Below are 14121 nucleotides of genomic sequence, written 5' to 3' on the forward strand. Positions count from 1 at the left end.
CGCGCCTCGGCGAGGCCACAGCGCCCCCACGCGGCGTCCGCGCACAGCGCCGCCGCCCCGCCCCGCCCCCGCCGGGGCGGCCAAGCCCGGCTGGTTCCCTGCGATGGAGACCAAACCCATGGAGGGGCAGGGAAGGAGCGTGCGTCCCAAGGGGAAAAAAGCATCCGGAAACCTTACTGAATCCGGCTTTTAATTTTAAAAGTCTCCCTTGCCTCCTGCCGTCAGCCACCCTCTACTCTCTAGCATTTTTATTAGGGAGATTTTTCGCCTCCACTCCTTTGCACTTTTTTTATTTGCTCAGGGCAGTGCGATGCCCACCCCCCGTGCCCCGGGTCTGTTTCGGGGCAGGGGAGTTGGGGGCACAGCCCAAGGGGCCCCATGGGACTGTCTGGACCCCGGCACCAGCAGGTGGTGGGTCGGTGCAGAGCCTTCTGCTGACCCTTGGGCAGGACACGCCCACCCATGTCCCTTGCGCTTCCTGAGGACTCAGCCTGGTGGGGAGCTGGCCCAGTGAAGGCCTTCAGGAGATCGGGCCGGGGAGGGTGTGGGGCAGGCAGGGGTTGGGGGGTGGCAGTGGGCCTGAGGCAGGCTGGCTGGGCGCACCCCAAGAGGCTCCTGCGTGGAGGGGTGGCGGCCTTCCCCAGGCCTTTCTCCTTGCCCTGCAGAGGCCTCTAGCAGAGGCACCTGCGGGAGCTTCCCGGGGCGTTTCTTCTCAGGTGGGTGGGAAGAGCCCACCCTCCAGGAAAGGCCCGGAGTGGGGAGCGAGGGCAGGGGTCTCCAGGGCTCTGTTCCGCCACAGGCAGAGGGCAATTGCCCGGTGGGGAGGGCTGCTGTGCTCCGCCAGTTGGGGGAGCTCCTCTGATGGAGCTCCTGGGGGTCGTGACGGGGCACCCCACCTCTCATGCTTCAGTGCCAGCTTCTGCAGGCCAGGCCCGAGCACCCGTCCCCACCAGGGTCCAACCTGCCTTGCTGGCACACCCCCTCAGAAATGTTTCTCAGATGAGACCAGGGCCAGGGCTCCATGTGGACAGCTCAGGAGGAAGGCCCTGTCCATGTGTCATCCGGGACCCCTGAGGAGGCAGGCGTGAAGGGCCTGGGGTGGCGGCCTTGTCTGGACAAGAGCAACAGCTCACAACACGGGCTCACATCACTGTGGAAACGCCTCCTGGTCAGCTCGATGGAAACTGCTGGAAACTCTTCTGCACAGCACATTCCAGGGAGCAGCCACCGCCGCCCCAGTGCTGGGGGTCCAGGGCAGAGCAGAGACCGCCGAGGCAACAGTCAGCGACCAGGTGGGGAAGGACACGTGCCACAGCCAAGGCCTGGACTTGAAGTGCTGGAAGCTGCTACGCTCATAGCAGTTGGTCCACCGCCCGTTCCTGGAGGGGCTGGAGTGGCCCGCACACGCGCAGCACCAGACACCGGGACAACGCAGCTTTCCAGGTTCCCATCGACGGGGAGCCCTGGGCAGCCCGTGCAAAACTAGGGACTCACGTCTCACACCAGCCCTGTGCCCCGGAAGGCTGCCAAGGCCACGTCCTCCTCTCTCTGGCTTCAGCAACAGAACTGAAAACCAAGAGACCACCACCAGGCAGCTTGTAAAAAGTCGGCTTTATTTGTTCTTATTCACCTTATCTCAGTTATGCCGCTTGGGCGTCCACAGTGACAGTCCCCTGGAAGTCGGGGTCAGCCCGCCTCCATGGCCAGTGACTGCAGGTCAGGCGCCCGAGCCGCGCGTGGTCAGAGGCTGCAGCCGGGCTGCGGGGCGTCAGGTCTCCGCGTAGGACCGGGTCGGACAAGGCCGCGTGTGGTGTGGTGGGTGCCCTGGCCGAGGGGGACAGGCCGGGGCCCATCCTGGCTCTGCTGTCCACTCGCCAGGTGGTGCTGGGCGAGTCCGCTCGCCCCTCGGCTGGTCTGTTCCCTGGGCAGCACAGCCAGTGAGCCTGGGGCCCTTGGGCTCAGATGGGCACCAAACTTGGCACGTCTACTGCCTGTGCTTCAGAGGCACCGTGTGCCCGCTGCTGGTGGGGTCTGGTCTCCGAGGGGCAGGATGCACCCCTCAGGCTGCGCTACCTAACTCTGCTGGCCCCCAAGAAGGGCTTCCCTAAAGGCCTTTGAGAAGGTGGTAATTCCTAAGATCTAGGTCACCTATTATTGCAATCAGAATTTGTCTCAGACATAATTGTCTTTTTATATCAAACATGGGCGAAACTTAGCAAAACCCAATGTCTCTGACCCTGGTGTCACCGTGGATCTAGAGCCTATCTCCTCTCTGCTGGGCGGTTCTGCTGACAGTGGAGATCAGAGGCATCCCGTCATTTACTTCACTTGTGCTTGGTCCTAAGTACAGTGAAAATGTTCTAAAAAAATATAAATGGGAAGTCTTCAGCCTAGAAGGTAGTGTGTGGGGCCGGTCACAGCTCCTCCCCTCTTGAGGGGCGGGTGGGGCGGATGCAGCACGGACAAGTTCGGTGATGGCCAGGGCAACCGGACGGCTGGCAGCCCAGGGTCCTCCGCACAGCGGACCGTGCTCAGCCCGGCGCGCTGCAGAGCTGTGGATCCCAGCCCGGCTCCACCACCGAGGACACAGGTCAGCCCGCAGAGACACACACAGAGGGGCCAGGAGGCTCTTCTGGAAATGCATCCCGCTAGTTTGGAAGAGACTGTGTCCTAAAAAACTAACTTCAAAAGGGAAAATGATTGTCTTCCAGAGAAACCGTTTCAAACTAGATGTTCCGGCCGGACTGTGAGGGGCACGCGCTGGCGAGCTGCCCTCAGGCCCCAGGAAACAGCCTGTCGCGGGGGCCGCCCTCCTGCCCCGAGACAGAGACGCTGCAACGCTTGTGCTTCTAACCAGCGAGACGCTCCCTTGAGGGGGCGGCCGAGACTGCTGCGGTCGCCGGCAACGCTGAGAAGGTGCAAAGGCTAACACAAAAGTGACGTGGACACCGGGGCCGCTGGCAGCCCAGCCCGCCTCTGGCGCTCAGCTGGGCAAGACCCACTTCTACGACCGCCGCCAATGCCAGAGCGAAAAGCAGAATTTTAAACTGGAAAATTTCTAGCACTTTACAAAGTGGAATGAAAAGAACATGAAACTCAAACACACAACTGAACCGAAGTCCTTGCGCCTCAGCAGCGCCTGAGACGAGCTCCTGCAGCGCGGCTCCCCCGTCCCCTCTCGGCTGTGGTGGGGCAGGCCGCCTCTGCCAGGTCCGGGAGCCACAGCTCAGAACAGCAGGGCCCCCATGCTGCCGACCTCGCTCTGCTCCTTCACGAAGATCTCAAAGTACTGGTAGATGATGGTGACCGCCAGCAGGATCCCGGTTCCAGACCCGATGGCGCCCAAGAAGTCAGCCAGGACCGAGAGGGCCCCGATGCACAGCCCGCCGAAGGCCGCGGCCGTGGGGATGTACCTGGGGAGGGGCGCAGGGCGCGCATCAGCCACAGGCTGCCCGGAGTCCTCGGGCCTGACCCAGGCCGCGGGAGCAGCTGTGCAGCAACCCGCTTACTGTGCCTGAGGACCCCGACGCCCTGAGGGTCACTCCACGACCCCGCACGGTTACGTCTGCTCAGGCAGCCTGACGGTCTAGACTAGGGCTTGCTGTCTGCTGAGCAGGCACACGAGTCGCTGGCAGCTACTGAAATAGGACCAGTCCAAACTGAGACATTGAAAACGTCACAGAAGATTTTGAAGACAGGGACATAAAATGTCTCCTTACGACTTTTCGTTGTATTTTTTCTGAACAGCACTATAAATCTAGAGGCGTCAGGAATTCTTAAAGGAATGAACGAAACTGCCCACCGCCTCCGTTAGGCATCAGAAAATGACCTGGCATTAGCCACATTGACTTCCTGTGGTTGAGGCAAGCGAGCTGTGGTCCCCAGGACAGACCTGGGCCTGACTACAGAACCCGATGCTGGGAAGAGCTCTACAGGAAATCAGTCACGTTCATTCATTCACACACCGAGAGAGACTGAGAGGAAATAAGCCGGCTTAAGAATCTAAGGCGCTCACCATGGCCCACCCTGCTGCCCAGGGGCAGCCCCACCGTGAGGGGAGAGGCCTGCAGACCACCGCAGCCTCCTCACCCTCCCACCTCTGAGTCCAGCCCCCTCGCTCTGCCCGGTGGTTGCGGCCTCCGGCACAGGCCTTCCACACACTGGCCCGCCTAGTGGCCTCCACCGGCCTCTCTGACCTCACCTGCACTTGGATGCCCCTGAGACGCTCGACCCCCCACGCTCCTCCTGGAGTGCCCCACAGAACCCTGCCAGAGAACCCGGCTCGCAGGAGCACGGCGAGGGCCCTCGGTCAGCACCCTCACCGCACCATCCGCCACAGGCACTGGCCTCTGCACCCTGGCTGGCCCCCCCACGGGGAGGGGCTGAGGGCTCCCGGCACCAGCAGGCTCTCGGACGCCTGAAGACGGGGCCCCATCGGCCTCGGGGCTGGCACTCACCGGTTGAGCTCGTGGACCATGGACGTCTCTCGGTGGCCCCGCATCACCATCTGCTGCTCCTTCAGCTGCTTTGCAACCTGTGTGACGCCCACCCGGGGGGACGACGTGAGTCCAGGCCCAGGCAGACACTTGGCGTGCTATCAGACGCAGGCGCCCCCGGCACCCGCACGCACGGTGAGACCGCACCCAGGAGGCGGGAGGGAAAGCCTAGTCTACTCTGCCTGCTGCTCCCCAGACGAGCACAGGTTCATCTATCCGGGGTCCGGCCACGGTCGCTAACGCTTTGGAACTGGGCCTAGCAAGGACTAAGTGCCACGTGTGTTCACAGGCCCATCCCAGGAGGAGGGCCAAGCCAAGCTCCCTCACTCCAGCCTCAAGCGAGGATGCTGGTTCTGCATCAACCACCTCCCAGAGACTGCAACTCCTACTCACGTCCTTGGCGGAGGAGCCCGAGACCTCGATCCACGTCTTGGAGAAGAAGGCGCAGGAGCCCAGCATGAACACGATGTACACCACGGCGTGGACGGGGTCTTCCAAGACAGAGCCGAACGACTCGGGCGGGGACAGGTAGTAGCAGAGGCCCCCCACGGGGTAGGCCCGCGCCGGCCCGCCGGAGGAGGTGTCCTGGGGGGATTTCGGGGAGTGGTGAGCACCGCCCGTCACCCCACCTCAGCACAGAAACAGCTCTGAGAGGGGCCCTCGGGGCAGCTGTCCCACCCAGAAGAAGTGTCACTGAGCCTGTGCCAGGCACTAGAGAGCATCGCAGGCGAAACGACGCTGGCCGTGAGCACGGCCCACGGCGCCAGCACAGCCCAGCCACAGCCTCACCCCGCGTCCGGCCCCTCACGGGCTCCCGGGCCGCCGCACTTACAGACCAGGTGCCCAGCAGGCTGACCAGCAGGTTGCCACTGAAGCGGGCCGACAGCATCTGGGAGATGACGTACAGGTTGGACACGAGGGCGGACTGCAGGATGATGGGGATGTTGGACGTGTAGAAGAGCTTGATGGGGTAGGTGTTGTACTGGCCCCGGTACCGGGCCGACTTGATGGGCAGGTCAACGCGGAAGCCCTGAGGAGCCAAGCAGAAGCCAGGTTCTCACCACGCGCTCGGGCCTCCACGCCCCCTCCCCACCCGCCACACTCAGGAGCAAATGGACGGAAGGGTCCAGAAAAGCTGCTTAAGATGCACCCAAGCACAGCAGGGTCTCTGTCAGAAAACAAGGTCCACCGCCCTACAGGGACACCAGCGTGGAACACCCCGGAAGTGCCATCAGCGGCTGGCCGTGTCCCCCCCGCTTCCACGGCAGCCCCGGAGGCCCCACACCCACAGGGCCCTTCTCGGATGCCTCACTTACTGCAGAAAAGCCTGGCTTCTCTACTTTCCTAGGAATACAACCTTTCCCTCTGAAACCCTTGGAAAATAAAAAGGGCTTCCTATATGTACTTGTTTTTGTTTTCTTTTTAAACCACCTCCCAGTGCCTAGAACAGAGTTCAGAATATGTAAAATAAAACCTCAACAATCAAACCCCAAGACCCTGAGGAGCTAGCTTGTCATTAACCAGCATCAGCTAATGGAGCAGACGTGCTCAGTCCTCAGCACCTGGTGGCATAAACACCTGTGTGTCAGGACAGAGCGACTGACCAAAGACGAGACACGAGTCCAACTACAGGAAAGCAACAGGCAGCTGAGTCTCCTGTCTAGAAGCAAGTCACGCAGACTCACCGCGTAAGAGCTGACAGCTCTCGCAAGGACAAGGAAGCCGCAGCTACAGGCACCTACAAACCCGGGTAAGCGGCAGGCCTGAGGCTGTGCTTACTCTCACTTCTCTTGAATTAAGACCTGAAACGTCAGAGCTGCCTCAGCTCGTTAGTTCGGGCAGGTTCCCGTGAGCCCACAGGGCCCCTCCGTCAAAAGCCAGCTGCCCGTGGCACTGGTACACGTGCTTCACGCCACCCTGGGGTGTGGGCACGGGGATGCAGGCCCTCCTGACTCCCCAGGGCTGGTTCTGGACGCACCTGGAAATAGATGACCACCGCAAAGACAAAGATGGTGGCGATGAGGTTCATGAGGTTGGGGAGGTTCTGGCGGTAGAATGCCTCCCGCAGGGCTCGGACCTTGTCGGTGCGGGTGGCCAGCAGGTGGAACAGCGCGATGATGGCGCCCTCGAACTCCATTCCTGTTACGGTGGGGGAGAGGGGGCAGCTCAGGGCGGCCCCAGGCATGCTAGCGGCCGGAGCAGAGCTCAGGGCGGCCTCGAGCATGCTGGTGGCCGGAGAGGACCTCAGGGGGCCCTGGGCATCCCGGTGGCCGGAGTGGAGCTCAGGGTGGCCCTGGGCATCCCGGTGGCCGGAGTAGCTCAGGGCGGCCCTGGGCATCCTGGCAGCCAAGGGTGCGGCCAGGATCTGAGCTCAGCTCGTGAGCAGCCACATCCCTGCCTCTTTTACAAAGCTGCTCCTTGCAGAGGCTGGAAGCACCTGGGTGTCCACCAGGGAAGGCCTGCTGGGAGAGCTGCCCTGCCCATGCAGTGACGGCCAGGCGGTGCTGAGTGAGGGGGGGCTGGCTGTACTGGGGGGCCAGTGTTTGCAATGTGCTCTCTAGGTGAAATACGCAACTGACACATTGGTGTCAGCAAAAACCTGTATCTTCAAAACCTTTACAGATACACGCACAGAAAAATCAGAAGTGATGTACCTAGAACTGATCTTCTTCCCTGAAACGGGGACGCGCGTGCTGCTCACGGAACCCCACCCACGGGCACCTCGCCCCTGAAACGGGGGCGCGCATGCTGCTCACGGAACCCGCCACGGGCGCAGGGCCTCACCTCGGCCGGTGTTCACGGTGGTGGGGCTGAACGCCTTCCACACGATGGTCTCGCAGATGTTTGTGGCGATGAACAGGGAGATCCCAGAGCCCAGGCCGTACCCCTTTTGCAGAAGTTCGTCCAGAAGCAGAACAATCAGGCCAGCCACAAAGAGCTGTCAGTATAAAAATAAACAAGTACAGACACGTAGAGAGACCGCATGAGTGCTCCCACAGCATGAGTGCTCCCACAGCATGAGTGCTCCCACAGCATGGCTCTGCCCTTCCTTGGGAGCTGGCTTCTCTGATGGGAACCCCTGAAGGCAGAGGGCACGCCTGCCGTGGGAGGCTCCTCTGTGAACTCAGAAGGGAACACGGGGCCCGGGCCTCTTCTCAGGAAGCTTCTCTCGGCCTGCCTCAGTTCTGCTGTCTGGCCGGGGCAGGTGTGAGGGTGCCTCAGCCTCGGTGCCAGCCCAGCGTTACCTGTATGGTGATGAGCAGGCAGACTCCGGCGCCCATCTCGGACGGGTCCCCGTACATCCCTGTCATCACGTACACGATAGACTGCCCGATGGTGATGGTCATGCCGAACACTGCAGACGGAAGGACAGCTGTGTGCTCAGGGCCAGCACGCGGTCCTGGAGGACACGGTGACCCAGACGCCAGCTCCACGCCAGGAGGACAAAGGTGAGGACCACAGACGCTGCCCCCAGGGAGCTCAGCCAGGAAATGCTCGGACCACACCGACAAAGCGACAGCGATGCACGGTAACTCAAACTCGGGACAGAAGCTCGTGGGCTCTCTTAGTTCCACCTCCGCCTCGTGCATCTCCTTTCAGTGAGGGCGGGGGAAAGCCCTGAAGCGTCACCACCCAGCTTCTTAGGGCAGACGTGAACACAACTCAGGGACGACCCCAACCTGCACACCACACTGAGGCCATCGTCTGGGCCCAGGCTCCAGGAGCACTTGCCCAGGCCACCAACAGGCTCGCACTTCAGGGCACAGAATACAACTCGGCGATCAGCTGAGCCTTCCCAGTTTGTATTTAATGCATTATTTTAGGGGAAACCTATCATGCCACCAATTCGCTCAGCCCGCTCCCCCGCCACACAGCTCTCCCGGAGCTCTCCTAGAGGAGGCTTTCCTTTTTACAGACAGTCTTGTGTCCTGTATCATTCACTACATTCCCCCGGGATGCACAACGGAATCTATGCTTTTTTGTTGGATTCCACGGCACTTCATGGATCTTACAGTATGGGACTGGGATTCAACTCCAGCTTTTCGGCTTAGTCTGCCGCCCCCCACCAAAATATATACATTCTACTCCAAAGTGCCTGTCATATGTAGTCCCTTTTTGACTTTTTAGAAGTGCTCAATAAGACCAAATTCTTAAGGCAGAAAAAAGAGCAGAAAAAAATTTTTTTATAAAGTCCAAGACCAAAGAGAAAACAGCTGATCTATAGTTCCGAAAAATAACGCACATATATATTTTAAAATCCTGCTCTGTGTCTGAAACTGACAAGTTTAAACTAGATTAGTCTTTCGTGCTCAACTTTTTAACCTACTAACTTCAGATCTTAAAACATGCTGGAGTGGAAGGAAATACGGCTGGGTAGGAAAGTGTAATTATCATTTCCTGATTAATACCTATTCAATCCACAGTCAGCCTTAACTTGGTTAATTCTGATGACTGGTCATTGTTACGAGTGCCGCTTATGATTTACTACTTGGAAAATATCATCATCCCCATTTTTACAGGTGAAGAAACTGGGACACGAGCTGCAACTCACTGCCCAGCGCCGCGCAGCTGGTGCACGTGCCGCCCAGCGCCGCGCAGCTGGTGCACATGCCGCCCAGCGTCGCACAGCTGGTACACGCAGCTAAGCTGAGAGACCATCATTCCTCTAAAGCAAATCCTCGTAAACTCCCACAAGAGAAAAACCACCCCGCCGGGTACCACCACTGGCAAGGCACTCACCGGTTTTTTACACACAACATTCAACTGAATTCTTAGCATAGCTCTGCTTCTAAGTGGAAAGACAGGGAGATGGTGGAGGGCGGGCCCTCCAGGCTTGGGCAGCGACGCCCTTCCTCTGCCTGCTCCAGCCCGTCCCAAGTGCCCTCATGCCAACACAAGGCCACACAGGGCTGGAGGGCCGAGAGGATTACAGCAATGATGCCCCGACTCCTGCCAAAGACAGCCAACCCCGCCCCCTGAAAAACCCCAAGCCAATTGTTGATGACCCAAACTTCGTAGCAAATTCAAATTCTCAACTACAGACATCTGAACATCATTTACAATCCCACTTACATTTTTGGGCTCCGTTGAAGAGGGCTCGGTCTTTCGGGGTGTCACCAACCTCAATTATTTTGGCGCCAGCCAAGAGCTGCATGATGAGGCCGGAGGTGACGATGGGCGAGATGCCCAGCTCCATCAGCGTGCCTTAGGAAGGGGGGCAAAACACAGCTGACGTCAGTGTGGAGAAGCAAGATGCTGGTGAGAAAATGACCGCACACCGCTGGACTGTGCGCCCCAGCAGAAGCCCAGCGTGCTTCAGTCTGCCAGCACATTTCATTCAGAGAACAGCCCCCAGATTTCAGCAGTTAGAGGGCAAGTCAATCCATTCTGTTCAGTCTGCCAGGTGACATTCTCTTTAGAAGTCACATGGCGTTTAAACCGATTGCTACATTTAAATTCACGAAAACAGGTTCACGCTGGTTGTACAGAGATAAGGTAGGTTTGACTCTTCATCAGTTAACAAAAAAGGATGACGTTAGAATACTTTCCAGAGCCTGGAGATGAGGGCCATACAACTGTATCTAGTTTCGAGTAGACCTCTACTCCACCACACTAAAGCAAGCTATGCTTCCAACTGATTTACAACTTAATGTGAACCATGTTTTTAAAACGAGTCAGTCAGAAGCAGTAGCAGCATAAACATTCAAAACGCCCCTCACCCCAAACAGGCGACTGTTTAGAGTGTACAGCACACTGCTTATGCATTTACTTCTTTGGACACGTCACGTGACCTGTAGATGCGGACAAGACACAGCTGAGAAACAAACTGCATATTCTAAAGAATGCTATCCAACAGAAGAAAGACAGGCTGTCATTCCAGCTGCTTCAAAAGCATTCTAGTCTTCGCACATTATTTAGAAATCTCTACCATGCAGACTTACCTTCTTGTTACAGGTTCTGCACCGCATACAAAGCAGTTCTGAACAGGGTGACATGCTGGGTGCGGAACCCAGCACTCACCAGGGCTCTGTTTAGCACAGCATGCGAACACTCTCTCCAGACACTCTGGACTCCATCTAAAGCCAAGCCTGTACTATAGCTGCAGGCAGCCAGTCAAGCCCACGCAGCACGGGGGGCAGGGGGCCAGCCTACCTCTGTTGGAGGCGAGGATCACCCTCATCCAGTAGAAAGGGTCAGCTGAGTCTGAAGACATGATTCCAAACAGGGGGATCTGGAAGCAAGCAGAGAGGAGCCAGGCACGTGCTCCCGGCCCCCCACGCCACACCCAGACCCCGGACCCCAGCCCGCGGACCCCAGCCCAGCCTACCTGGCAGCACACCAGGAAGATGAAGAGGGTGATGGCGGTCCAGAGCACCTTCTCCTTGAACTGGATCTGCAGCGGGCAGAGCGGGCAGGACTGAGTTACCTTCAGAGCAGAGCGAGCCCAGACGGCAAGGCCGCCACAAGCAGAGCAACGGAACTGGGCTCCGCTCGCAGGAAAGCAAGGCGCACACACTCCACACTACGCCCAGATGTGAGTGTGCGTGCTGCGTGCCTTCTGTGCACGTGTGCGTGCGTGCTCAGTCACAGCCAACTCTGTGATCCCACGGAGTGTAGTCCGCCAGGCTCCTCTGGCCATGGAATCTCCAGGCAAGGACACTGGAGTGGGTTGCCATTTCCCCCTCCAGGGCATCTTCCTGACCCAGGGATCAAACTCACGTCTCCCAGGTTGCAGGGAAACTCTTTACCACGGAGCCACCTGGGAAGCCTTTCTGCAGATAAGGCACAGATGCAAAGACCTGCATGTGCATCATCTCGTTTAATCTTCACACAACGTCATGTTATCCTTGCTTTTACAAGAAAACTGAGTTTTAGAAAAATAGACTTCCCTGGTGGCTCAGATGGTAAAGCCTCTCCCTCTGCATACAATGAGGGAGACCCGGGTTCAGTCCCTGGGTTGGGAAGATCCCCTGGAGAAGGGAATGGCAACCCATTCCAGTACTCTTGCCTGGAAAATCCCATGGACGGAGGAGCCTGATAGATTACAGTCCATGGGGTCGCAGAGAGTCAGGCACAACCGAGCAACTTCACTCTCACATTTGTCTCAGATCCCACAGCTGTCGTGGATTTGAGCTCAAAGCCTGCGCTCTGAACCGTCAGCAATGAACAGTGTAGGATCTGAACCACAATCAAAGAAATGCTGCAACAGAAAGAGATACCTAAACCAGACCTGCCCACAGCACAGGAGCGTCACTCCTCACTTTAAAGGGTTTTGTAACGGACAAAATCCTGCTACGCTGGAGTCAACTAATCTGCAACCCGTGTTTCTTTGCGTTTTCTCCAGTATTCTCCAGGAATTAAGGATAAGACGATGTAATACACACTGGAGGAGCAGGGAGAACGGCACATTCAACCGACTCACTAGCTACTGGTAGCGTCTGTTTAACCAGTTTCCACGTCTCCTCAGGTGTGTAAGGTGATAGGGGACGACTCAGAATCATTTTCCAGGCGACTGAGAAGCAGCATCGGGGAAGCTGAGACACCTGCCCAAGCCCCCTCTGCTCTGAAACCGAAGGTCCTCATAGCACCTGCAGGCTGCACGGCAAGGATGAACGGCTTTAAAGGCTTAGGAAACACAGGACTTACTCTGTGGACTAAGATCTCAACACAGAAACACCTTGTGAGTGAAGGTAGTAAGGAAACAAAAGTGTGTTCTTTAAAGACACTTTTTAAGCTTTGTTCTAAGTGAGCACGGAGCCGGAGTCACGGCTCTCTGGTTAGCTCAGGGCTACAGCGCCTCTGCGCCGCCCACTGTGGACAGGGCTCGACAGGACAACCGCGCCACGGTGGGGAGATCGGACACTGAGGCACTCCACGTGCAGCTGGGGCATCCACAGCACTCTTCCTCTTGAGAATGCTCCCCGCGCCCCTTCCCACCGGGAAATCAGGAGGCAGCCAAGGAAAGCAACACCCTGTGAGGCTGACGGGTCACATAACAAGCTAGAAACGATTCTTTACAGGGAAAGACAGTGGACAAGTTTTACAGGACTCCTCATTCTAAATAACCAAGTCTCCTCTCCTGGAAGCAGCCAAATTCAGCAGCAAGACATCAAAAACTGTTTATCCTAGTTTTGCCTCCCCTGCCTCTGGAGTTCAGTCTCTTGGCAGAATCCTCTCAACCTCGACCCTACCCCAAAGCAATTTTCTAATCTGTCTGGCTCCCTGCCCACCCTTTTTGCTCTATCAGTACGGAACACCCTCCCACCGACTGGTCTTCTCTCCCTTAGCAGACTCCATACTCCTGATGCCCTGAGAATTCCTTTCCTTTCCTTCAAGGACACTTCTCTTCTGCCTTCAAGGCTGCCATCAGACACAATGTCTTCCACGGCTCACCCCTTCTGGAGCCACTGCCGTACCTCGCGCAGATTTCTACTGCTCTCCCGCTACACTCAGTTACACACAAGGCCAAGGTCACACATGAAGAGGCTGCGAGAGGGTGGATCCCCGGGGAGCCTGCCTCCAGAGCCAGGCCCTTTCTACTGTGCTGGGAACACACACACACACACACACCTTTGCATATCAGCCCCTCAAAGCCAGCACATCCGTGGAGGAGACGCAAAGAATGTGAGGACAAAAACATATTCCTACTAATTCTCCCCAAGAACCAGATGAAGCTGTTCTTCCTTGTTTAACGGCTTCGCTTACACTGGCAACTCTCACTGTTTGGGCCTGAAGCTGTGCACGTGCAAAAATTCTTGATAAAGAGTCAACAGAGCTCCACATGTCTTTACAGCAGGTTTTCATGGACCTGATGTAAAGACATGGGTCACAATATGCCCTCATTCTCAGTTCAGTGAGGGCACACGGAGAAGGGGCAGACTCAGTTACACATAGCCAAGTGACTGCTCTCAACTCCTTGCAGCAGCTGGACAAAAAGCGCATCTCCAGGAAGGGGGACAGCCGGCGATCCGCTGCCGCTGGAGCGGGAGGAGGGAGAGGAGCTCAAACCGGAGGGTCTGAGGCTCTCGAGGCCTTTCACTCAGGCCAGGGTCCTCTTCGGGGCAGCGCAAGCCTCGGGTTCGGGCCACCCGAGGGACGTCCACAGAGTACGCTCCAACCGAAGCCCGGCGCGGCTCGGGGGAAAGCACGCCGCCCGGACCAGAATCTGGGGAAGGGGCGTCCACTCGGCGCGTCGGGGCCGCTTCACCGCCCTCCCCGAGCCTTGCTCCGACTCACCTTCCTCTCCGGCTTCTGGATTTCGGGCAGGATGACACAGAAGGGCTTGATGACTTCCAGAAACTTGACTTTGGGGGGAGAGACAAGAGGAGAGTCAGGGCTGGGGGGCCCCGCGCCGCCCCGGGGAGTAGAGGCGAGGGGCCGGGTGGGCTTCCCTGCCAGAGGAGCGGGGTCCCGCCCGCGCCCGTGCTGCCCCGAGGGACTCACTCCCCATGGCGGCGGCTGCTCGGCTCCAGGTCTCGCTCCGGCTGGGTCGCGCTCCGGCTCCGCTGCCGCCGGGCCTGCTCTGGAGCGCCGCGCCTCGCCGAGAGACACGTCAGTGCTAGCGCCGCGGCGGCCGCTTCCGCTTCCGCTTCCTGCCACGCGCCGCGCCCGCGCGCATCGCCCG

At 58.3% G+C, this 14121-nt stretch overlaps 1 protein-coding gene across 1 annotated transcript; it reads right to left on the reverse strand.

The window, feature by feature from the left end:
- Window positions 1-1596: 1596 nt before the first annotated feature.
- SEC61A1 (SEC61 translocon subunit alpha 1) lies at window positions 1597-14021 on the reverse strand. The gene is made up of 12 exons (XM_086368837.1): window positions 13941-14021; window positions 13734-13801; window positions 10825-10890; window positions 10650-10728; window positions 9570-9701; window positions 7742-7851; window positions 7281-7434; window positions 6475-6635; window positions 5329-5526; window positions 4890-5081; window positions 4458-4534; window positions 1597-3413 (listed from the first exon to the last, which is right to left on the reverse strand). Exons 1-12 carry the CDS (start codon window positions 13945-13947, stop codon window positions 3227-3229), a joined length of 1431 nt encoding a protein of 476 aa, XP_086224963.1. The 5' UTR covers window positions 13948-14021; the 3' UTR covers window positions 1597-3226.
- Window positions 14022-14121: the final 100 nt, after the last annotated feature.

Source organism: Bos grunniens, chromosome 22 (assembly GCF_055505025.1).
Source record: "Bos grunniens cultivar Pamir isolate PY7600 chromosome 22, Bosgru_T2T1.0, whole genome shotgun sequence".
NCBI lineage: Eukaryota > Metazoa > Chordata > Mammalia > Artiodactyla > Bovidae > Bos > Bos grunniens.

Coding starts and splice junctions, on each gene's coding strand:
- SEC61A1 (XM_086368837.1), bottom strand. Junction 10,891..13,733: donor TCCAGAAGCCGGAGAGGAAG/GTGAGTCGGAGC, acceptor TGCCCGCTGCAG/ATCCAGTTCAAGGAGAAGGT. Junction 5,082..5,328: donor GCCTGCTGGGCACCTGGTCT/GTAAGTGCGGCG, acceptor AAATCCCCCCAG/GACACCTCCTCCGGCGGGCC.